Source organism: Bos javanicus, chromosome 1, assembly GCF_032452875.1.
Source record: "Bos javanicus breed banteng chromosome 1, ARS-OSU_banteng_1.0, whole genome shotgun sequence".
Lineage (NCBI taxonomy): Eukaryota > Metazoa > Chordata > Mammalia > Artiodactyla > Bovidae > Bos > Bos javanicus.
Window position 1 is genome coordinate 135,559,029 of NC_083868.1, and position 23,347 is coordinate 135,582,375.

Sequence of the window (23,347 nt, forward strand, 5' to 3'; positions counted from 1 at the left end):
GTGTAATAGAGGTCTTAATCATTTTAACAAAGCTCAAGAGAGAAACAAAAGGTACACAGATTGGAAAAGAAGATACAAAATTGTCTATGTTCATAGATAACATGTTTCTCTACAAAGAAAACTTGGAATAAATGAGTTTAGGAAGATCATCAGATTTGAGGTCAATATACTAAAATCAACTGGATCTCTACAATGCTAAAAAGATAAAAACTACAAAAATGAAACTTTAAAAATACTACTTACAATGACATATCTAGAGACGAGTTCAACAAATTATGAATAAGACCTGTACACGAAAACTACAAACTATTCCCAAGATAAATGAAAGAAGACCTAAATAAATAGATATAGAATGTTCATGGATTAGAAAACTCAATATTAAGATGTCAACTCTCCTCAAAACAATGTATAAATGCTATCCCAATAAAAATCCAAACCTAATCTTGCTTTTTATAGAAATTGATAATCTGATTCAAAACTGTGTTTGGATATGCAAAATACCTAGATGGCCAAACCGACACTGAAGTAGCACAATAGAGCCAGAGGATTTATACTATCTGATTTCCAGACTGACTGTAAAGCTACAGTAATCAAGGCAGTATGATCTTGTCATAAGGAGACACTAAAGCTTAATGTAACAGGACAGTCTAGAAATTGACCCATAGAGGGGCAGTAGGTCTTCCCTGTAGCTCAAAAGGTAAAGAATCTGCCTGCAATGCAGGAGACCCAGGTTTGTTTCCTGGGTCAGGAAGATATTCTGGAGAAGGGAATAGCAATCCACTCCAGTATTCTTGCCTGGAGAATTCCATGGAAAGAGGAGTCTGTTGGACTACAGTCTATGGGATCAAAAAGAGTCAGACTCAACTGAGCAACTAAAACTACTACTATACTATAACACTACTACTATTATAGAGGCAATAGATTTTCAACAAAGCTGTCAAGGTAATTCAGTGACGAAAGGATATTCTTTTCAAAAACAAGTCCTGGAAAAACCAGATATCCATATGAGAAACATGAATCACAACTCTTTCTTTACACCACACACAAAAGTTAACTAAAAATGCATCATAAACCAAAATACAAAACCTGAAGCTATAAAACTTCTAAAATAAAACAAAGAGGAAAATACTTCAACTTGTGGGGCTAGCCAGTTATATTTTTAGAGATGACACAAAACATAATAACAGAAAATAAAAATTAGGTAAGGGAACCTGATCAAAATGTAAGACATTTGCTCTTCAGAAGAAATCATTTAGAAAATGGAAAGCTAAGCCACAAATTTGGTAAATAATTGTAATACATCTATCCCTGGTGGCTCAGACAGTAAAGAATCTACCTGCACTTGGAAAACACAGGTTTGATCCCTGGATTGGGAAGATCCCCCAAATGGCTACCCACTCCAGTATTCTTGCCTGGAGAATTCCACGAAAGAGGAGCGTAGTGGGCTACAGTCCATGGGGTCACAAAGAGTTGGAAATGACTGAGTAATGTGTAAGTAAAGTGTAAGTAATACACTTTATCTGACCAAGGATTTGCATCTAGAAAATATAAAGGGCTTTTTAACTCAAGAAGTCAAATAATCCAGTTGAAAAATAGGGAAATATTTGTACGGATACTTCATAAAAGAAGATATACAATAATATCTTCAACATTATTACTCTTCAGAGAAATGCAATTTAAAACCATTGTGAGCTACCACACATATCTATTAGAAAGGCTAACTGTGAAAATACTGACAACACCAAGTGTTAGCAGGATGTAGAGCAACTGAAAGTCTCATATTGCTGGTAGGAATGTAAAGTGGTACAACTACTCAAAAAAAATTGACATTTTCTTAACAAGTTAAAGATACACTTACCATTATGACCCAGCAATGCTACTCTTAAATATTCACCCAAAAGAAATAAAAACGTATGTCCACCCAAAGACTTGGATACTAATAGTCAAAGCAGCTTTAGTCATAATACCCCCAATCTGAAGACAATCTAGACATCCACTAAGAAGCTAGTGGAAAACAAACTGTAGCAAAGACACATCGTGAAATACTACTAAGCAGTAAAAAGGAGTGAACAATGTGGATGAATTTCTAAACAATTATGCTGAATGAAATCAGCCAGACACAAAAGACTAGGTACTGTATAATTCCATTTATGTGAAATCTTAGAAAAGGAAAAACTTATCTAAAGTGGGAAAAAATGGGAATGACTAGGAAGGGATAGTGGACAGTTTGAGAGTGACAGAAATGTTCTGTGTTTTGATTGTGGTGGTAGTTATGTGGGTAGGCATATTTGTTGAAATTTATCGAACTGTATGTGTACATAAAGGTATTATATTAAATGTAAGTAAAAGTTATTTTAAAAAGAAAGAGAGTGTATGTAAGCAAGCTAAGGGTCAATGGAGTCAAATAGCCTGGTGACTAGACCAGCCATCAATAACACTCCATCAGATCATGTGACAATTTCAAGAATGGGTACTCAGAGCCCACCTCAAATATTTCAATCTGGTAGCCCATGCTCACTGTGTGGAGAACTATCTTCCCCAGAAGAGCAAAAGATCGAGAAAGGTAGCAGCCAAGGTGGAGAGACAGGCTGTTCTGAGCCCCTGGTTCTTGGCTCTTACAAGGTTTCCTAATCACCACCCCTTCTCCACTGACAATTTTAGTTTAAGCTAGTTTGGTCGCATTCCTGTCATCTGCCACCTGAAGAATTTTTATTGGAAAAGAACACTGAGCTTTGAAGAAAGCTGGTCTCCAATTCCAGCCTTGCCCAGCACCAAGAGGGAGGAAATGTTGGGGTGGAGTGGGCAGAGGACAGAGGAGAGGCAGCTCTTGCCTCTGTTTAGTAAACACAGAGCTGACTGGGAGAGTGAACTCTTAGTCAGTGCCTGACACTGCCAGGAGAAGGATGGAGGAAGAACAAACAACACAAGCACTGTTCAGGGAGAATGGGGAGAGACCAAGGAGCTGCACTACAGATTCCCTGTGGCCACAGTTGGACCACAGCAGCAGCAAACCGGTCAGCCCTCCTCAGCCCCTGCAGAGCTCCCTCTGTGGCCCTAGAGGGCAGCACTTGGCCAGGGAGACCCAGAAAGCACTCCTTGCATTTCCTGCCTTCTTCTGCCCAGCCCAGGTTACCCCTCCCCCCATGATAGATACGCTGCCCCAGAAATGACTTAAGACAACCTGAAACCTTGACAGAACCAGGGCTGGACAGAACCCAGTCGTTCAGCCTGGGAGGGCTTCCACCTGCATGAGCTCAGCGACTTTGTGCTGTGACCTTCCTTGCAGTTACCCAACCAAGAGCCCCTTTCATTTAAGAGCAGGATTTTTTTCCAGTGATAACTCACCTGTGCCTAAAGCGCTGCTCTTAGGCACATGACCTCATGTCACATGCACAGCAACTGTGTTTGTTGTGAAAAAGTAATTTCTACTGAACTGAAGAGTAAATTAGTTCAGAGAGGACAAGGGACCACTCAGAGTCACATGGCACTGAGTGGTCGCTGGATCTCATTCTAGGGTGGGTGTTTGTCCCCTATATTTCTCCACCTCTCTAGTGTATACTAGGCATGGGAGGCATTGTATGTTCAGAGCAGGAAATGTCCTTCTGGTTGGATACTTGACAAGATTACCTCATGTGCTTCAGCCCCTCATTCCCCCAGTCTGTGAGTCCTGGGAGAAAAAAATCCATTCTCTCCTCTGACCCTGTTTCCTCCCCTCTAAATGGGATGAACAGCCTTCAGGCAAGGGGTCACGAACATTTTCCATAATTGTCTACCGAGGCAATGACTAGCTTTGCGAGCCATACAGTCTCTGTGGCAACTACTCAACTCTGCCTTAAAGCCTGAAAGCAGCTATTGTTGTTGTTGTCATTGTTTAGTCACTGAGTCAGGTCTGACTCTGCCACTCTATGGACTGTACCCAGGTTCTTCTGTCCATGGGATTTTCCCCACAAGAATACTGGAGTGGGTTGCCATTTCCTCCTCCAGGGGAATCTTCCCCACCCGGAAATCAAGCCTGCATATCCTGCATTGGCAGGAGAATTCTTTACCACCGAGCCACCTGGGAAGCCCGAAAGCAGCCGTGGATAGTATTTGAATGAGCCTGATCCTGTTGCAGTGAAGTGTTATTTATGGATGCTGACGTTTGAATTTCATTTAATTGTCATGTGTCAAAACCATTTTTCTTTTTGTTTTCTTCCACCCATGTGAAGATGTAAAACCCATTCTTAGCTCAGTCTGCTGTATATAGGCGGCTGGAGGAATTTGGCCGGCTGGTCATAGTTTGTGAACTCCTGTCCTAGGCTATAGGGTTTCTTCAAGGGCGACTGCCTGTCAGGTGTACTGATGCACCTCCGGGGGGTGGAAGGCACTTTGCAGCCAGCCAGACTCTGGGCTACTTCGAAGCCGCTCTAGCCCAGGCAGTGTAGCGTCCCGCCGTGGCTGACCCTCTGCTGGTACCCAGTCCCCACCCTAGGAGGCCGCCCTCACCCAGCTTCCAGCGCGCCCTCACCCAGCTTCCAGCGCGCACTCACCCAGGGCGCCCGCGCACAGCAGGGAGCAGATGACGAGCCTCATTCTCCTCGTTGACGCGCGACACCTACCCGACTCCCGGGGCCTCAACTAGCTTTACCTGTCCACGAGGGGGCGGATCCGCCTCCTCGGGAAGGGTTCCCTCTTCCGGCAGATCGCCCTCGCCACACCCCCATCCCTTGCGCGGGCATTTCGCCAGCCGAGCCTCGGCTGCATCTTTGCCCAGCGCCAGGAGCTGCGAGGCTGGGTCTCCGCTCGCCAGCTAGAGATCCGCACCCAGATATATGAGCCGCAGCAATCCCGGAGCCCGTTGGAGAGAGACACTGAGGCCCAAGGTGAGAGTGACCGCCTGGGCCCCAGGTTAGTTACTAGAATGCAGGTTCCTTGACTTCTAGACCTAGACGGCAGGTCTTGCATGGCCCTCCCTTTCGGGACTGAGGGGCGGTAGACGAGGTGAAACCTGTGGATCCCTCCTCTAGGAAAGGATGTGCACACGTATATACAACATTTTGAACACAGTTTTCAGGGATCCTCAGACTCTTTCTCCAAAGCGTCTCGGATGCCTACTCCGGGTCCCTCCCAGAAGCTCTCCAACCCCCAACCCCCATAAAAAGGTCTCCTGCAACCCTGTCCTGAAGGTTGAGATCTGGTGAAGCGCAGGTGCAGACTGCGGAAGACTTCCTCCGGAAGTCTATGAACTCTCCCTGGGGCAAGTCTTCCGAATTTAGAGAGAATTTAAAAAACTTTTTCTTGAATGTAATAAACATAACATGAAACTTCACATGTCCCAAGTATAAAACGATGAATTATCACCAAGTGAACACAAGAGCATAACACAAGAAAAGGAACGTTAATAGGGTGGGGATGCCCCTCCTCAGTTACTTCCCATCTTCCCACAAGCGTATCCATTATCGTGACTTTTAGCAACACAGACTAATTCTGCTGATTGTTTAACTTTACAGACATAGAATCATACCATATGTACAATGTTACATCTGGGTTCTTTCACTCAAGGTTATATTTGTAAGATTCCTCTACCTTGCTGTTTATGCACAATCCCAGGCTTGGTGTTGCATCAGTTCAGTTCAGCTCAGTTCAGTCGCTCAGTCCTGTTTGATTCTTTGGAACCTCAAGGACTGTAGCACACCAACTCCCGGACCTTGCTCAGACTCATGTCCATTGAGTCCGTGATGCCATCCAATCATCTCATCCTCTGTCATTCCTTTCTCTTGCCTTCAACCTTTCCAGGATCAGGGTCTTTTCCAATGAGTCAGTTCTTCTCATCAGGTGACCAAAGTATTGGAGCTTCAGCTTCAGCATCAGTCCTTCCAATGAATATTCAGGACTGATTTCCTTTAGGATGGACTGGTTTGATCATCTTGCAGTCCAAAGGACTCTCAAGAGTCTTCTCCAACACCATAGCTCAAAAGCATCAATTCGTCAGCACTCAGCTTTCTTTATGGTCCAACTCTCACATCCATACATGACTACTGGAAAAACCATAGCTTTGACTAGACAGATCTTTGTCGGCAAAATAATGTCTCTTCTTTTTAATGTGCGGTCCAGGTTTGTCATAGATTTTTCTTCCAAGGAGCAAGCGTCTTTTAATTTCATGGCTGCAGTCACCATCTGCAGTGATTTTGGAACCCAAGGAAATAAAGTCTGTCACTGTGTCCATTGTTTCCCCATCTATTTGCCATGAAGCGATGGGACTGGATGCTATGATCCTAGTTTTTTGAATGTTGAGTTTTAAGCCAGATTTTTAACTCTCCTTTTTCACTTCCATCAAGAGGCTCTTCAGTTCCTCTTTGCTTTCTACCATAAGGGTACTATCATCTGCATATCTGAGGTTATTGATATTTCTCCTGAGTATCTTGATTCCAGCTTGTGCTTCATCCAGCCTGGCATTTCACATGATGTAATCTGCACGGAAGTCAAATAAGCAGGGTGACAATATACAGCCTTGATGTACTCCTTTCGCAATTTGGAACCAGTCCATTGTTCCATGTCCAGTTCTAACTGTTGCTTATTGACTTGCATACAGATTTCTCAGGAGACAGATTAGGCAGTTTGATATTCCCATCTCTTGAAGAATTTTCCACAGTTTGTTGTGATCCACACAGTCAAAGGCTTTGGAATAGTCAATGAAGCAGAAGTAGATGTTTTTTTTATGGAATTCTCTTGCTTTTTGTATTATCCAATGGATGTTGGCAATTTGATATCTGGTTCCTCTGCCTTTTCTAATTCCAGCTTGAGCACCTGGAAGTTCTCAGTTCACATACTGTTGAAGCTTCGCTTGGAGAATTTTGAGCATTACTTTGCTAGCCTGTGAGATGAGTGCAATTGTGCAGTTGTTTGAACATTCTTTGGCATTGCCTTTCTTTGGGATTGGAATGAAAACTGCGTTTCCAGTCCTGTGGCCACTGCTGAGTTTTCCAAAATTGCTGGCATATTGAGTGAAGCACTTTCACAGCATCATCTTTTAGGATTTGAAATAGATCAACTGGAATTCCATTACCTCCACTAGCTTTGTTCGTAGTGATGCTTCCTAAGGCCCACTTGACTTCACATTCTAGGATTTTTGGCTCTAGGTGAGTGTGAGTGATCACACCATTGTGATTATATGGATTGTGAAGATCTTTTTTGTACAGTTTTTCTATGTATTCTTGCTGCCTCTTCTTAATATCTTCTGTTAGGCCCATACCATTTCTGTCCTTTATTGAGCCCATCTTTGCATGAAATGTTCTCTTGGTATCTCTAATTTTCTTGAAGAGATCTCTAGTCTTTCCCATTCTATTGTTTTCCTCTATTTCTTTGCACTGATCACTGAGGATAGGGCTTTCTTATCTCTCCTTGCTCTTCTTTGGAACTCTGCATTCAAACTCTGGGTTACCCCTCTCCTTTCCAAGAAACTTGGCACCTCTAATGCCTAATGCTCTTAAATAGATGTTTTCTGGGGCTTTATCCACATCTGGATGTGCTCAACAAGAGCACGGTTCTTATACAGGCTACTTCAACATGACAGAAGCACAAATGAGGATGACATTAGCTACTAATTTGTAATCTTTATTTTTTTAATATTCTAACATATTGTTAACTGAATGAATGAATTTTACAGGTTATTGTGCTCATTTACAAGTGTTCCAACTCCTCATTTATTCATACCTTTGAAAGGAAATAGAGTCTAATATTTTTCTTGTTTTACATGCTAACCCTAAGCTGGAAAATAGTGTCTCAAGGTGTAAGGCTCAAAAAATTGTCAAATAGGTGAATAAAGGCACATGAAGGATTATCTCAAAAGTAGATTTGAGCAATCTTCTCTGTAGGCCAGTGGACAAAAACTAAATAGGGTCAAGAGGTGAGCATTGCTCTTAAGGTTAATGATCTGCCTAAAGCTAACACAGCCTAAAACCAGTAGCCCAAGATGCCCAGTGACCTCTGAGTGGAGCAAACTCTGGAAAATTCCTATTTATTGTAACCAAGTTATATTGCAAAGGAAGGACATCCATAATCCTAAAGCCATCTCTGTTGCTTTGACACGATCATAACAGCAGAGCAGGTTAGATTGTATTATAGGAAACAATTTAAAGACTTCATGATGGCCTTTGGAAAATTAGGAATTTGTAAATTTATCATAACTGTGTGCCAGGCACTAAGCTAAGTGTTTTTCAGATATTAATTTATAGTAACCTCATAAGTTAGTTACTTTTATCATCTCCATTTCATACAGGAAGAAAGTGAAGCACCAAGAGGTTAAGTAACTTGCCCAAGGTCAGACAGTCAGTACATGTCAGAGCCAGTATTCAGGCTAGGCAGCCTGCTTCCAAGTCTATGCTCTTCCCCATGTGGCCTCTGGCATTTATCTCTGAACCCATTTCCCTCTTTCCTCTTTCCAAGGGCCTTTCTGATAATAAAAACAGTTTTTGAAACACATTTGTTTAAACCCTGGCAACTTCAGAATTGATTAGGTTGGTACTAGTTGACATAACAGATGAAACTCCACATCTCAATGGTTTAACATAATGGAAGTTGGCTTCCTGCTAGTATAAAGCCCAGTTGGAATCAGAGGTCTTATTTTGTTGGAGAGGCAGGGATGTGGGGGGGTTCCACCTTCATAGCTCTGGTTAGTCAATCAGAGATACAGGCTAAGAGATGCTCTGCCATTTTCAACATGTGGTTTCCAAGACTGCCTTGCATGTTGACACCTGGAATAAGGAAGTATGGGAGGTGCAAGAGGTTTCCATGAACCAGGTCTGGAAGTGCTATACATCACTTCTATTTATATTCTATTGGCTATAACTCAGTCACATGACCCCATCGAGATGCAGACAGGATGGGAACTGGAATCCCTGGCTCAGCAACTTTGTCCCAGCCACAACATACACTATCAAAGAGGACCACATGTCTTCGGTCTTTTGTCTTAGCTTGTGTTTCCCCAGAAAACACACTTTTAGACAAGACTTTTCAAATGTTTTATTTGGTAAAATAAAGAATATTTGCTAAAATAAAGTTAGAGAATGGGGAAGAGAGACAGGGATAAAAAGGCAACCAAAGGATGTACTGACAGATCAGTTACCACCATGGAGACTGGAGCTTAATTCCACTGGGGAAACTCTGGAAGCAAGGTTATAATAGCCCATCCAAGAGGCTTGCAAATAAGAGTCTTTGTACACCAACTCCTGTCAGTAATCATTTGAAGGTTTTTTTTTTCCCATGGGTCATAAATCTCCTTGCTTCCTGGGCTACTGTGCAGGTGGCAAAGCCGACTCCTGGTGTCACAGAATGCTTTCATGCAAAGAAACACAGGTGCTGGCAGCTGGAAGTTTCCCAATATGCCTGTGAGTGGTAAGGCTGAGGGGATATATATGGGATACTAAGGATCTACTACACAGTCTCTGCCAGAATCCACTGGATGATCCAGTGACATATGGACTGAACAGATTGATTGCTACTCACCCCTCATCCCCACCAATCACATGGTGATATATAATAGTGGAGCAGGGACAGAACAACTACCGTAAAATTTCTTTTCAGAAAGTTCCAGAAAGAGGGGAGATTCCTAGCTGTTGCTGATCAGTATCAACTTTGAAGTCCTACTGGAGAGGCACTGGATAGTTCCTCTTTCTGACTCAGGTTCTGCTCTCTGAAAGTAGTTCCTTTGCTCAGTGTTCTCCAAAGACCCTCTTGGAGGGTCCTCCTTCTCTATGATCCTCTCTAACCAGGTCTAGACAGGGTATTGAGAAACTAGTGTTCCCTGAAGACTGTATGACTTTTCACCCACTTCCTATTATGCAAGCTTGAAAATTATATTAAAGTCTGAATACTCCGAATTTCTGGTTTTCTTCACAAAACAATGACCTCAAAACCTTAGTATCCTTCAGATCTACTTGCTCCCTATCAGTTTCACACATACAAGACAAGGGCAAGGCCTGAGTTGCCGGGGTCCAGCCCTGGCTGATCCAGGGTATTCGAAGGAGAGACAGCATAGGCGACCTATTTATTTAAATATTTATCAAAGATATAAAGAGTAATAGAATAAGGATAGCTCAGTGAGGAAATTCAGTGGAGAAAAGAGGCTGAATAATTCAGCCAGAAGTTAAGAGAAAGAACGACATGGTGAGACCAAGTTTCAGTTAACAAGGCCCGCACTTTATTTTCCAAAGTAGTTTTTATACCTTAAGTTATCATAGAGGATAATGGGGGAAGGGGTAGAGTCATGCAGTAAGCCAGGCTTTCTTCCTGCAAACTTATCATATGGAAAAGCTTAGGTGATTTGCATCATCTTCTGGCCCAGAGGCCTGTTACAGTTTAAGACCCTTTCTTCAGAAAACTTATTTTTCTCTAAAGGTGATTGGTCAGGAGCCACCCTCCAAAAGCATTAGATAAAGTTGCATTCCTACAGAGCAAAGGTGTGGTGGGCTATAACAAGAAAAAGAATTAACTCAAGGGTGCCAGGTTACAAACATTAAAGCTACTACTTACACCAATTATATTAATCAATACACTGCCAGGGACACAGCAGGTAAGGGATATGGAGACTTAGCAGCAAACATTGGCCCAACAAGTGAAAATCCCTTCACCAATACAATTTCTAATCAATCTTTTAACTACTCAAAAGAATCTGTGTTTAGACAGTTTAGAACATCTCCTGCCTCTCACAGTTGGGAGGCTCTGAACAATCACATGTGGCCGGAAAAACCTATTCAGGCAGGCTAGAGGATTTTCAAAGGAGTTTGTAGGTTGAAACACTGTCACACCCAGGAATTATTAACTGGAGCTGTAAGCTAACTCTTTTTTCAGACAGAGATAGTGGGGCACAGCCCCCCGTAAAGTCAGAGGTGTAGGTGAAAGCACAAAGCAGAAAGTAGGCAGACTCTGGTTTTGGGGCTAGATGCTCGAGAATTTCCAGGGGGACCCCTGAGGCTCGATCCCGCCTTTGCGTATGCCAAGCCTCCTTCCTCATGACCTTTGTCATGGGCAGAGTTCCTCACGCTGGCTCCCAGCAGTGATAGAATTCCAGTTGAGCTATTCCAGATCCTGAAAGATGATGCTGTGGAAAGTGCTGCACTCAATATGCAATATGCACTCAATATACAATATGCCGGCTCCTGGCACTGAGTGATGAAGCTGGTGAAGATACATGAGACATATTTATTGCTTTCATCAAATCACATCAGATCAGATCAGTCACTCAGTCGTGTCCAACTCTTTGCGACCCCATGAATCACAGCACGCCAGGCCTCCCTGTCCATCACCAACTCCTGGAGTTCACTGAGACTCATGTCCATTGAGTCAGCGATGCCATCCAGCCATCTCATCCTCTGTCGTCCCCTTCTCCTCCTACCCCCAATCCCTCCCAGCATCAGAGTCTTTTCCAATGAGTCAACTCTTCGCATGAGGTGGCCAAAGTACCGGAGCTTCAGCTCCAGCATCATTCCTTCCAAAGAAATCCCAGGGCTGATCTCCTTCAGAATGGACTGGTTGGATCTCCTTGCAGTCCAAGGGACTCTCAAGAGTCTTCTCCAACACCACAGTTCAAAATCATCAATTCTTCGGCGCTCAGCCTTCTTCACAGTCCAACTCTCACATCCATACGTGACCACAGGAAAAACCATAGCCTTGACTAGACGAACCTTTGTTGGCAAAGTAATATCTCTGCTTTTGAATATGCTATCTAGGTTGGTCATAACTTTCCTTCCAAGGAGTAAGCGTCTTTTAATTTCATGGCTACAGTCACCATCTGTAGTGATTTTGGAGCCCAGAAAAATAAAGTCTGACACGGTTTCCACTGTTTCCCCATCTATTTCCCATGAAGTGGTGGGACTGGATGCCATGATCTTCGTTTTCTGAATGTTGAGCTTTAAGCCAACTTTTTCACTCTCCGCTTTCACTTTCATCAAGAGGCTTTTGAGTTCCTCTTCACTTTCTGCCATAAAGGTGGTGTCATCTGCATATCTGAGGTTATTGATATTTCTCCCGGCAATCTTGATTCCAGCTTGTGTTTCTTCCAGTCCAGCGTTTCTCATGATGTACTCTGCATAGAAGTTAAATAAACAGGGTGACAATATACAGCCTTGACGTACTCCTTTTCCTATTTGAAACCAGTCTGTTGTTCCATGTCCAGTTCTAACTTTTGCTTCCTGACCTGCATACGAATTTCTCAAGAGGCAGATCAGGTGGTCTGGTATTCCCATCTCTTTCAGAATTTTCCGCAGTTTATTGTGATCCACACAGTGAAAGGCTTTGGCATAGTCAATAAAGCAGAAATAGGTGTTTTTCTGGAACTCTCTTGCTTTTTCTATGATCCAGCGGATGTTGGCAATTTGATCTCTGGTTCCTCTGCCTTTTTAAAGCAAGCTTGAACATCAGGAAGTTCACGGTTCACATATTGCTGAAGCCATAGCAAAAATAGAAGAAGCCAAAGGTGCTAGCTCCCTGGGTCCCCACCCACACACTGAAAAGGATGACACCGAAGAAAAGGGCCTGGTGACTGCAATTGAGATTTGCAGTCCAGTTCCTCATCACTGGGGAACCAAATCTAGATCATAGCCATGTGGTTTTATAGTCTGCAGCTCTATTCTGAGGGGAGTGATGCAGAGAAGCACACTTCATCAGAATCTGGGACGTGATGAGAAGCTATCTGATGACATTCTTCTAGGGCAGGTGGGAAGACAAGTGGGAGGTGGCCTCCATCCTCTCATGTTCCAGCAGGATCACAAAGTGTTTGGCTTAAATGTGCTGCAGTTTCAACCTTCACCTGTATGGATATGTAGAAGTTTGCCAGGAAGCCATGGCAGAGCTGTTCCCCTACAGCAGTTGCCACACTCACAATTCTCTCCTGGACTAATTTTCAAGCCTGATTGCTATTCTTAACCCCATACCTGTTTCTCTCTCAATTAATGGTACCTAACAATCACTTCATGGTAAATAGACAGCAGGGGAGGGAATGGAAACAGTGACAGATTTTATTTTCCCTGGCTCCAAAATCACTGCAAATGGTGACTGCAGCCATGAAATTAAAAGACACTTGCTCCTTGGAAAAAAGTTATGACAAACCTAGACAGCTATTAAAAAACAGAGACATCATTTTGCCTACAATGGTTCATATAGTCAAGCTATGGTTTTTCCAATAGTCATGTATGGATTTGAGAGTTGGATTTGAGAAAGCTGAGTACCAAAGAATCGATGCTTTCGAATTGTGGCACTGGAAAAGACTCTTGAGAGTCCCTTGGATTGCCAGGAGATCAAACCAGTCAGTCCTAAAGGAAATCAGTCCTGAATATTCATTGGAAGGACTGATGCTGAAGCTCCAATACTTTGGCCTCCTAATGCGAAAAGCCAATTCACTGGCAAAGAACCCAATGCTGGGAAAGATTGAGGGCAGGAGGTCAAGTGGGTGACAGAGGATGAAATGGTTGGATGACGTCATCAAGTCAATGGACATGAGTTTGAGCAAACTCTAGGAGATAGTGAAGGACAGGGAAGCCTGGCCTGCTGCAGTACATGGGGTCTCAAAGAGTCAGACATGACTTAGAGACTGAACAACAACAACCCAGGTTAAGTAGGAGGCCCATACTCTTAGGTCTTTTTCACATGGATGGGTTATAATGTACATTTGTTCTGGAAAACTTCTCTCGGGTTTTGTTTCATTTTTAGGGCCTAGATGCAATCAGCTTTTCCAACCTTGCAAAATCCAAGTTTTGGATTTTTAAATTCCTTTTACTGTTTGCATGTAAATAAGCTAATCCTTCCCTGAGTTTAGCACTTTCTTATAATACCAAATTAAATGCAACCAATAGCAACCAATGCATGCTAATAGCATCCTATTTTACTTCCTCCTCCTCCTCCACTTCAGTGGATTCAGTTGACCTATATGTTTTACCTTCCAGGTATGAAGACAACAGTTTAAATAAATATTTTGCCACCACAGAGACTATTTCTATAGTAAGAAAGATCATTTACTAACCTCATTTTTAAATTATGCATCCCCTTATTTGTACATAGTCTTTGTGGTGGCAAAATATTTATTTAAACTCTTGTCTTCATACCTGGAAGGTAGATCATAGGCCTACTAAGCGATGAAGTGTAGAAGGAGGAGGTAAAATTAACCTCATTTTAAAATTATACATCCCCTTATTTATACATGGGGCTTCCTTGGTAGCTTAGATGGTAAAGAATCTGCCTGTAATGCAGGAGACCCAGGTTAGTTCCCTGGGTTGGGAAGATCCCCTGGAAAAGGAAATGGCTACCCACTCCAGTATTCTTGCCTGGAAAATCCCATGGACAGAGGAGCCTGGTGGGTTACAGTCCATGTGGTTGTAAAGAGTCAGACATGACTGAGCAACTAATGTCAATGTTGTTTGTATGTATTTATTCATTCACATCACTGGAAGCAAATATAAAACACTATCACTGAAAAGGCCTGGTTTAGTTTGTTTTAGTTTTCAGAACTCTCATCAATGTAGCAAAATATAACAGGAAATATTCATTTTGTTGTTGTTGTTGGAGAAGACTCTTTTTTTTTTTTAAATTTTATTTTTAAACTTTACATAATTGTATTAGTTTTGCCAAATATCAAAATGAATCCGCCACAGGTATACATGTGTTCCCCATCCTGAACCCTCCTCCCTCCTCCCTCCCCATACCATCCCTCTGGGTCGTCCCAGTGCACTAGCCCCAAGCATCCAGTATCGTGCATCGAACCTGGACTGGCAACTCGTTTCTTACATGATATTTTACATGTTTCAATGTCATTCTCCCAAATCTTCCCACCCTCTCCCTCTCCCACAGAGTCCTTAAGACTGTTCTGTACATCAGTGTCTCTTTTGCTGTCTTGTACACAGGGTTATTGTTACCATCTTTCTAAATTCCATATATATGCGTTAGTATACTGTATTGGTGTTTTTCCTTCTGGCTTACTTCACTCTGTATAATAGGCTCCAGTTTCATCCACCTCATTAGAACTGATTCAAATGTATTCTTTTTAATGGCTGAGTAACACTCCATTGTGTATATGTACCACAGCTTTCTTATCCATTCATCTGCTGATGGGCATCTAGGTTGCTTCCATGTCTTGGCTATTATAAACAGTGCTGCAATGAACATTGGGGTACACGTGTCTCTTTCCCTTCTGGTTTCCTCAGTGTGTATGCCCAGCAGTGGGATTGCTGGATCATAAGGCAGTTCTATTTCCAGTTTTTTAAGGAATCTCCACACTGTTCTCCATAGTGGCTGTACTAGTTTGCATTCCCACCAACAGTGTAAGAGGGTTCCCTTTTCTCCACACCCTCTCCAGCATTTATTATTTGTAGACTTTTGGATCGCAGCCATTCTGACTGGTGTGAAATGGTACCTCATAGTGGTTTTGATTTATCTGTTTGTAAAATTAAAAAATGCAGGAAACAAATATAAAAAGGTAGTTATTTTTAATATATGGGTAATGTGAATATGAATACAAATATTCATATTCACATTACCCATATATTAAAAATAACTACCTTTTTATATTTGTTTCCTGCATTTTTTAATTTTACAAACAGATAAATTTCCCTTTAGGCTTACTCCAAGCAAAGTCTAGAGTGTCCAGCTCTAGGTGACAGAAGTGCTAAGGAAACAGGAAGGTGAGGGGAAAGTTAATGCCCAGATCCCATCTTCAGGGGCAGCTTCTTAAGGGCACATCACAACTGTTCTGTGCTTTCACTAACATCTTCATGGGTGAAAATCCATATAACTATTTTCACCCTTTCCTAAAGGATGACTCTTCAAACAAACCTTAACATGAATCAGAATCATTCTGAGGGCTTGTTGAAACACAGAGCAGCAGCTGCATCCTGGAGCTCAACCGGCCTGTGGTTGGACTCAGGAAGTTTCATTTCTAATAAGTTCTCAGGTGATGATGGTGCTGCTGGTCCAGACACCACACGACATACACAACCACTGCTCTAGCCAATGCCCTAGATTAACCAGGGCACCTCAGAAACAGATAAAGACCATTTCTGCCCATGAGATGACGCAGATGGCAAAACTTGTCACCTGGCCACCTATTCCAAAGAGGAGGTCAACTCCCCTGCTATTCAAAGTCAACCACTAAAAGCTACAATTTCATTCTCAGATGGTAAAGAATCCACCTGCAAGGCAGGAGACCTGGGTTCACTCCCTGGGTGGGGACAGTAACCTGGAGAAGGGAAAGGTACCTACTCTAGTATTCTTTCCTGGAAAATCCCCATAGACAGAGGAGCCTGGTGGGCTACAGTCCATGGGGTCACAAAGAGTCAGACACGACTGAGTGACTAAACACAGCACATGACTCCCGTCTTCCTCCTCTGAGGCCTTCACTGGGTCCTAGAAATGTCAGGAATGGGCTCCTGTCCCTTGCAGAGATGTGTGGCAGCCTGTGACAAGGAGCACTGTGATGAGTCAGGTAGAGCAGGGGCGTTCCAGTCACACAGTCCCTGCGCCTCACTTTCTCATCTACATGATTTGAGAGGTGGCTACCCCCTCACAGTTGAAAGACAGTGTGGGGAGGGGGTGGTTGGAAAATATCAGGTAAATAGTCACTCAGTTGAAAGATATTGGAGGAGGCTTGGTTGAAAGATACCAGGGAATAATCCCTCAAGAGAAAGACACTGGGGGTAGGGGAAGGTGCTGGTTGAATAATACCAGGGTTTGCTCAGTTGTATGAGACTAAGTGGTCTGTACTGAGCGGTTGGATATAAGGCTGATCTGATGCTTTTCCTCAGTTTGTCTGCCTCCATAGCATTTGTTGGGATAAAAGTGAGGATATTACTGAGAGCTTTGCTCTGAAGGAAAGGGATAAGGCTTCTCCCAGCTGCTTGCTGTTTTCTTAGGCAACTGAGAAATTTACAGTAGTGGAGGCAGAATCCTCATACCATGCAGTAGTCCCATAGGGAAACCCCATTCATTAACTAAAACACTTTCTCATCCAGGGGTCACAAATAAGAATTGGTCATTCAGTGATCTGAGCACCCATGGTGGTCTTAGATCCCAGAAGGGAGAAATTGAGGCATACGAGAGGGCTGAAATGCCTCTAAGGTTAACCCTAGAGGGTTAAGTTCACAAGCAGTGCACTGGCTTACCACACAATTTCATTAGTGAATTTTTTAATCTGAAAAATTCAACTTTAAAATGGGAAATACAGCCTCTCCAACACAGAAACAAGGGATATCAGAAAGCCAGCCTTTAACTGACACCCAAGCCAAGGGTTAAGGACATACAAACTTATACTTGCAAGTACCTACTCAATTGGGCAAACTATACTAAAGAAGAACTCAACCTAAAAAAGGCCAAATCAGGGTTCTTCTCATATTCAGAAATTGCTGTTTTTGTACACACAGAAAAAGCCAGCCACAAATCAAACAAACTGAGTGGAATGCTTACTTTGATTGGTATTTTGGAGAAGGCAATGGCACCCCACTCCAGTACTCTTGCCTGGAAAATCCCGTGGATGGAGGAGCCTGGTAGGCTGCAGTCCATGGGGTCGCTAGGAGTTGGACACGACTGAGCGACTTCACTTTCACTTTTCACTTTCATGCATTGAAATGCTTAGGAATGCTTACTTTGATTGGTATTTAGAAGCTACTAAACTGAAAAGGGCTGCTAGAACTCTGTCTCTTCTTTTGCTCCTCCCACATATCTTTTTCTATCTGAATTGCCTGGTTCAGATGTTGTATTTTTTCTTTTCCAACTCATCTGCCTCCTGCTGCTTTTTCTTCCCCAATAAAGGAAGGAAAAAAAAAAAATCAGAAGTGATTGTAACTCCCTTTAAGGAGGAACCTATTACAGGGAGAGATGAACCATCCTTAGTGTTTACAACACACCCAGGACCTAAGCAGAACTTTAGAGCCTTAGCTAAGGAATTTCCAATCCAAGTTAGGATCCATTAGGATTTGCTAAGGAATTTGAGTTACACATCTTGACTTATAAGTCTGGGTTTTCAGATCTGTATCAATTAATATAGGTGTTAGTTTCTGAATGCAAAGCAAGGGAATGAATTTTAAAAAGCAGAATGTAAACATTCCTCAATGGATTTTGAACCACAGGCTCACACTGAATACAAGGAATTAGCTCAGAAATTGCTTAAACTTATCCCATAGGTTTTTCAAAAAAAAAAAAAAAAGACCAGACAGAGATTCACCAGTGCAAGCAAAGATCAGATGGATCAATTCTAGATTATTATGAAAGGGTTGAAAAAAACTTTTAAGCAATATTCTGGCTTGACAACTGAATCATTCTCTAAACACCAAAGCAGCCCCTTGCTTAACTCTGCTTTCTCAGAAAGCTTAAAGAAGGATTTGACTACTCTAGTCAAAGGATAACCTAGATTGGTCAGAGTTACAAACAAATGTCCTTGTTACACTGGCTGACCAATGTTTCACAATCATTAAAAAAAAAGTAGGGGGTATCTACAAAAATGATCAACCTTCAATTGTGCTAGTGCCTGTTGAAGTTTAACTGACTTCTGTTTAATTCCCAACTAGTTGAGAAAGCTAGCTTGAAAGAAGAAAGTTATATATATATATATATATATATATATATATATATATATATATATATTAATAATTCTGACCCTGAGCGAATAAGGCCTACTAAGAAAGCCTGATTTTCTCTTCCTGTTCTTTGAGCCCAGAGTTCTAAGGATTATTTATTCTATCTCAACCATCTCTAATTCTTGAAACAGGGGGAGAAAGGGGATAGGAAAAATTATTTAACTTATTCTAATTATTATTTACAAGTAGTGAGCTGTATATTGTGATATATGTTTCATGACTAAGTTTAGAAAATGAAGCTATGAAACCCCTTGTATCTGTCTGGATATATGTATGTCTCAATATGTGTGTTTGGATAATATTTCTGAGGTTAATTTGTCAATGAGGTCTACTTAATTGAATTAAAGAAAATCAAGTAGTTACATAAATTCTGAAAGATATAGAAGATAACTGCCCAGAATTAATTTCAGATTTACATAAGCTGGGAAATATTCAGTATTAAATTAATGCCTGGTATTAATGTTTAAGTTTTTTTTACCTAATTAATACAGACATGTCTTTAGAGTCATCAGCATTAAGTATAATACTTTCATTGCATCTAGATTTAAATAAAATCTTGTTATAGCTATTGCAACTTTGTCAGCAAGGAAGGTAACTTGATGTGAAGGAACTTTAAAGGAAAGAAAATACAAATAATGCAAGAGCTCTTAGAAAAACTCTATTAAGAATAATTATGCTTAGAACTGTCTATCTAAAATAGTCTCTCCAGATTCTGGTAACTTGAAATTCTAGAATTGTGCTGAATTAAGTTAAGTGATGGAAGTTTATTGAATAGCTAGGCCACTCCCAAATAAAATAAGATATTGAAACGTTAATTACTAAACACTGGATTCCTCTTTCAGAAACGCTAAAGATATTTTGGGGGGTGGTCCTAAGATGGCGGAGGAATAAGATGGGGAGATCACTTTCTCCCCCACAAATTCATCAAAAGAACATTTGAACACTGAGTAAATTCCACAAAACAACTTCCGAATGCTGGCAGAGGACATCAGGCACCCAGAAAAATAGCCCATTGTCTTCGAAAGGAGGTAGGAAAAAATATAAAAAATAAAAAGAGAAACAAAAGCTATAGGAATGGAGATGGGTCCCGGGAAGGGAGTCTTAAAAAGAGAGAAGTTTCCAAACACCAGGAAACACTCTCACTGGTGAATCTGTGGCGAGCCTTGGAATCTCAGAGGGCAACATAACCAGGAGGAAAAATAAATAAATAATTAAAACCCAGAGATTACGTGCCCAACAGTTACTCCCGGTGGAGAAGCAGTGCAGACTCCTGCATCCACCACTAGCAAGTGGGGGCTGGGCAGGGAGGTGCAGGCTGCATTGCTTAGAGTAAGGACAAGGCCTGAATGGCCCGAGGGCAATCTGAGGGAACTAACTTGAGATAGCAAACCAGACTGTGGGATAGATACCACGTGAAAAGCCCTAACATAACATACCGCCAGGCCCGCTCACAGAACAAAGGACTGAGCAGAGCTAGCTGGCTGCGGACCGGCCCATCCCCCACCAGAGATGGGCAGGCGAGGGCAGCCAGAGCCGGAAGAGGGCAATCGCGGCCCCAGAGAGGCATCCTCTACTAAACTGCAAGCAGGCTTCATTGCTAACCAAGACTTCTTGGGATTCTGGACCGTCGACATCCACCGGGAGGGTCGTAGCCAGAGATCAGTTCCCCAGAAGAGACACACGGCACACCTGAGAAGGTGCTCTGGTTGTACACCCAGAAAACCTAGCGGAAGGGACGGGGGAGGCAATAAGTCACAGAACTGCGCTCGACAAGCTCCTGGTCACCTGAGCTGCCCGGACCTGGGAAGGGCACAAAACGCAACCCAACCGAGTCTGCGTCTTTTTGGAGTATCCGAGTACCTGAACCTGAGTGGCTTAGACCTAGGAAGTGCATACAACCCAGGGCCAGCCTCAGACAGTTCCTGGCAGAGCAACCTAGAGCCTAAGTAGTGTAGACAGGGAAAGCATACACGCCGTGAGCGGGGGCAAACCCAGTGTGACTGAGACACTGTGAGCACACACCAGTGTTATTTGTTTGCAGTATTCCTCCCTCCCCACAGCACGACTGAACAAGTGAGCCTAAAAAAGTGTCCACCACCGCCCCCTTGTGTCAGGGTGGAAATTAGACACTGAAGAGACCAGCAAACACAAGAAGCTAAAACAAACAGAGGGAACTGTCTTGGAAGTGACAGGTGCAATAGATTAAAACTGTGTAGTTAGCACTGACTACATAGGAAGGGGCCTATAGATCTTGAGAAATATAAGCCGGATCAAGGAACTATCTGAAAATGAACTGACCCCACACTGTCCACAACACCACTAGAGAAAGTCCAAGATATACTTTTACTATTATCATTTTTTTTAATTTGTAAAAAAAAATTTTTTTATTTTTAAGTCCTCTATTACTCCTTTAATTTTCATTTTTATAACCCACTGCTGCTGCTGCTAAGTCGCTTCAGTCATGTCCGACTCTGTGCAACCCCATAGATGGCCTCCCACCAGGCTCCCCGTCCCTGGGACTCTCCAGGCAATAACACTGGAGTGGGTTGCCATTTCCTTCTCCAATGCATGAAAGTGAAAAGTGAAAGTGAAGTCGCTTCAGTTGTGTCCAACTCTGTGCTACCCCATAGATGGCAGCCCACCAGGCTCCGCCATTCCTGGGATTCTCCAGGCAAGAACACTGGAGTGGGTTGCCATACTATTACTTTGCAAAAAAAAAAAAAAAGACCCTATTTTTTAAAGCAAACTTCATATATATACATTTTATAATTTTTGTGACTTTGTTTTTTTCTTTAATATTGTATTTTTGAGAATCCAACCTCTACTCTAAATTTTTAATCTTTGCTTTTTGGTATTTGTTATCAATTTTGTACCTTTAAGAACCCAATCTTCAGTACCCATTTTTACCTGGGAGTGAGATTACTGGCTTGACTGCTCTCTCCCCTTTGGACTCTCCTTTTTCTCCACTAGGTCACCTCTACCTACTCCCTCCCCCTTCTCTTCTTTACCCAACTCTGTGAATCTCTTTGTGTGTTCTGGACAGTGGAGAACACTTAGGGAACTGATTATTGACTGGATCTGTCTCTCTCCTTTTTATTCCCCCCTGTATCCTCCTGGCCACCTCTGTCTCTTCCCTCCCTCTTGTCTTCTCTGTATAACTCCATGAACATCTCTGAGGGATCCAGACTGTGGCGAGCCCATAAGGAAGTGATTACTGGCTAGCTTGCTCTCTCCTCTTTTGATCCCCCCTCTTCTCCTCCTGGTCACCTCTATCACCCTCCTCCCTCTTCTCTTCTCCATGTACCTCTGTGAACCTCTCTGGGTGTCCCTCACTGTGGAGAAACTTTTCATCTTTAACCTAGATGTTTTATCATCGGTGCTGTATAGATGGAGAAGTCTTGAGGCTACTGTAGAATAAGACTGAAAATCAGAGGCAGGAAACTTAAGTCCAAATCCTGAGAACACCAGAGAACTCCTGACTCCAGGGAACATTAATCAACAGGAGCTCATCAAATGCTTCCATACTTACACTGAAACCAAGCACCACCCAAAGGCCAACAAGTTCCAGAGCAAGACACACCACGCAAATTCTCCAGCAACACAGGAACATAGCCTGGAGCTTCAATATACAGGCCAAAGTCACACCAAACCCATTGACATCTCATAACTCATTACTGGACACTTCACTGCACTCCAGAGAGAAGAAATCCAGCTCCACCCACCAGAACACCAACATAAGCTTCCCTAACCAGGAAACCTTGACAAGCCACCTGTCCAACCCCACCCACAGCGAGGAAACTCCACAATAAAGAGAACTCCACAAACTGCCAGAATACGGAAAGGCCACCCCAAACACAGCAATATAAACAAGAGGAAAAGGCAGAGAAATACCCAGGAGATAAAGGAACAGGATAGATGCCCACCAAACCAAACAAGAGAAGAAGAGATAGGGAATCTACCTGATAAAGAATTCCAAATAATGATAGTGAAAATGATCCAAAATCTTGAAAACAAAATGGAGTTACAGATATATAGCCTGGAGACAAGGATTGAGAAGATGCAAGAAAGGTTTAACAAGGACCTAGAAGAAATAAATAAGAGTCAATATATAATGAATAAGGCAATAAATGAGATAAAAAAACACTCTGGAGGGAACCAACAGTAGAATAATGGAGGCAGAAGATAGGATTAGTGAGGTAGAAGATAGAACGGTAGAAATAAATGAAACAGAGAGGAAAAAAGAAAAACGACTTAAAAGAAATGAGGACAGTCTCAGTGATCTCTGAGACAATGTTAAATGCCCCAACATTCGAATCATAGGAGTCCCAGAAGAAGAAGACAAAAAGAAAGACCATGAGAAAATACTTGAGGAGATAATAGTTGAAAACTTCCCTAAAATGGGGAAAGAAATAATCATTCAAGTCCAAGAAACCCAGAGAGTTCCAAACAGGATAAACCCAAGGTGAAACATCCCAAGACACATATTAATCAAATTAACAAAGATCAAACACAAAGAACAGATATTAAAAGCAGCAAGGGAAACACAACAAATAACACATAGGGGGATTCCCATAAGGATAACAGCTGATCTTTAGATAGAAACTCTTCAGTCTAGGAGGGAATGGGAGGACATACTTAAAGTGATTAAAGAAAATAATCTACAGCCCAGATTACTGTACTCAGCAAGGATCTCATTCAAATATGAAGGAGAAATCAAAAGCTTTACAGACAAGCAAAAACTGAGAGAATTCAGC

The 23,347-nt window shown here is 42.3% G+C and overlaps 1 protein-coding gene across 1 annotated transcript in view; it reads right to left on the bottom strand.

Moving 5' to 3' along the window:
• The window catches only part of LOC133250046 (inhibitor of carbonic anhydrase-like), a 43,783-nt gene extending 39,137 nt beyond the window's left edge, over window positions 1-4,646 (bottom strand). The window contains exon 1 of the mRNA XM_061421214.1: window positions 4,530-4,646. Coding sequence (XP_061277198.1) covers window positions 4,530-4,572 — 43 coding nt within the window. The 5' untranslated portion in view covers window positions 4,573-4,646. The remainder of the gene's footprint in view (window positions 1-4,529) is intronic.
• Window positions 4,647-23,347: the final 18,701 nt, after the last annotated feature.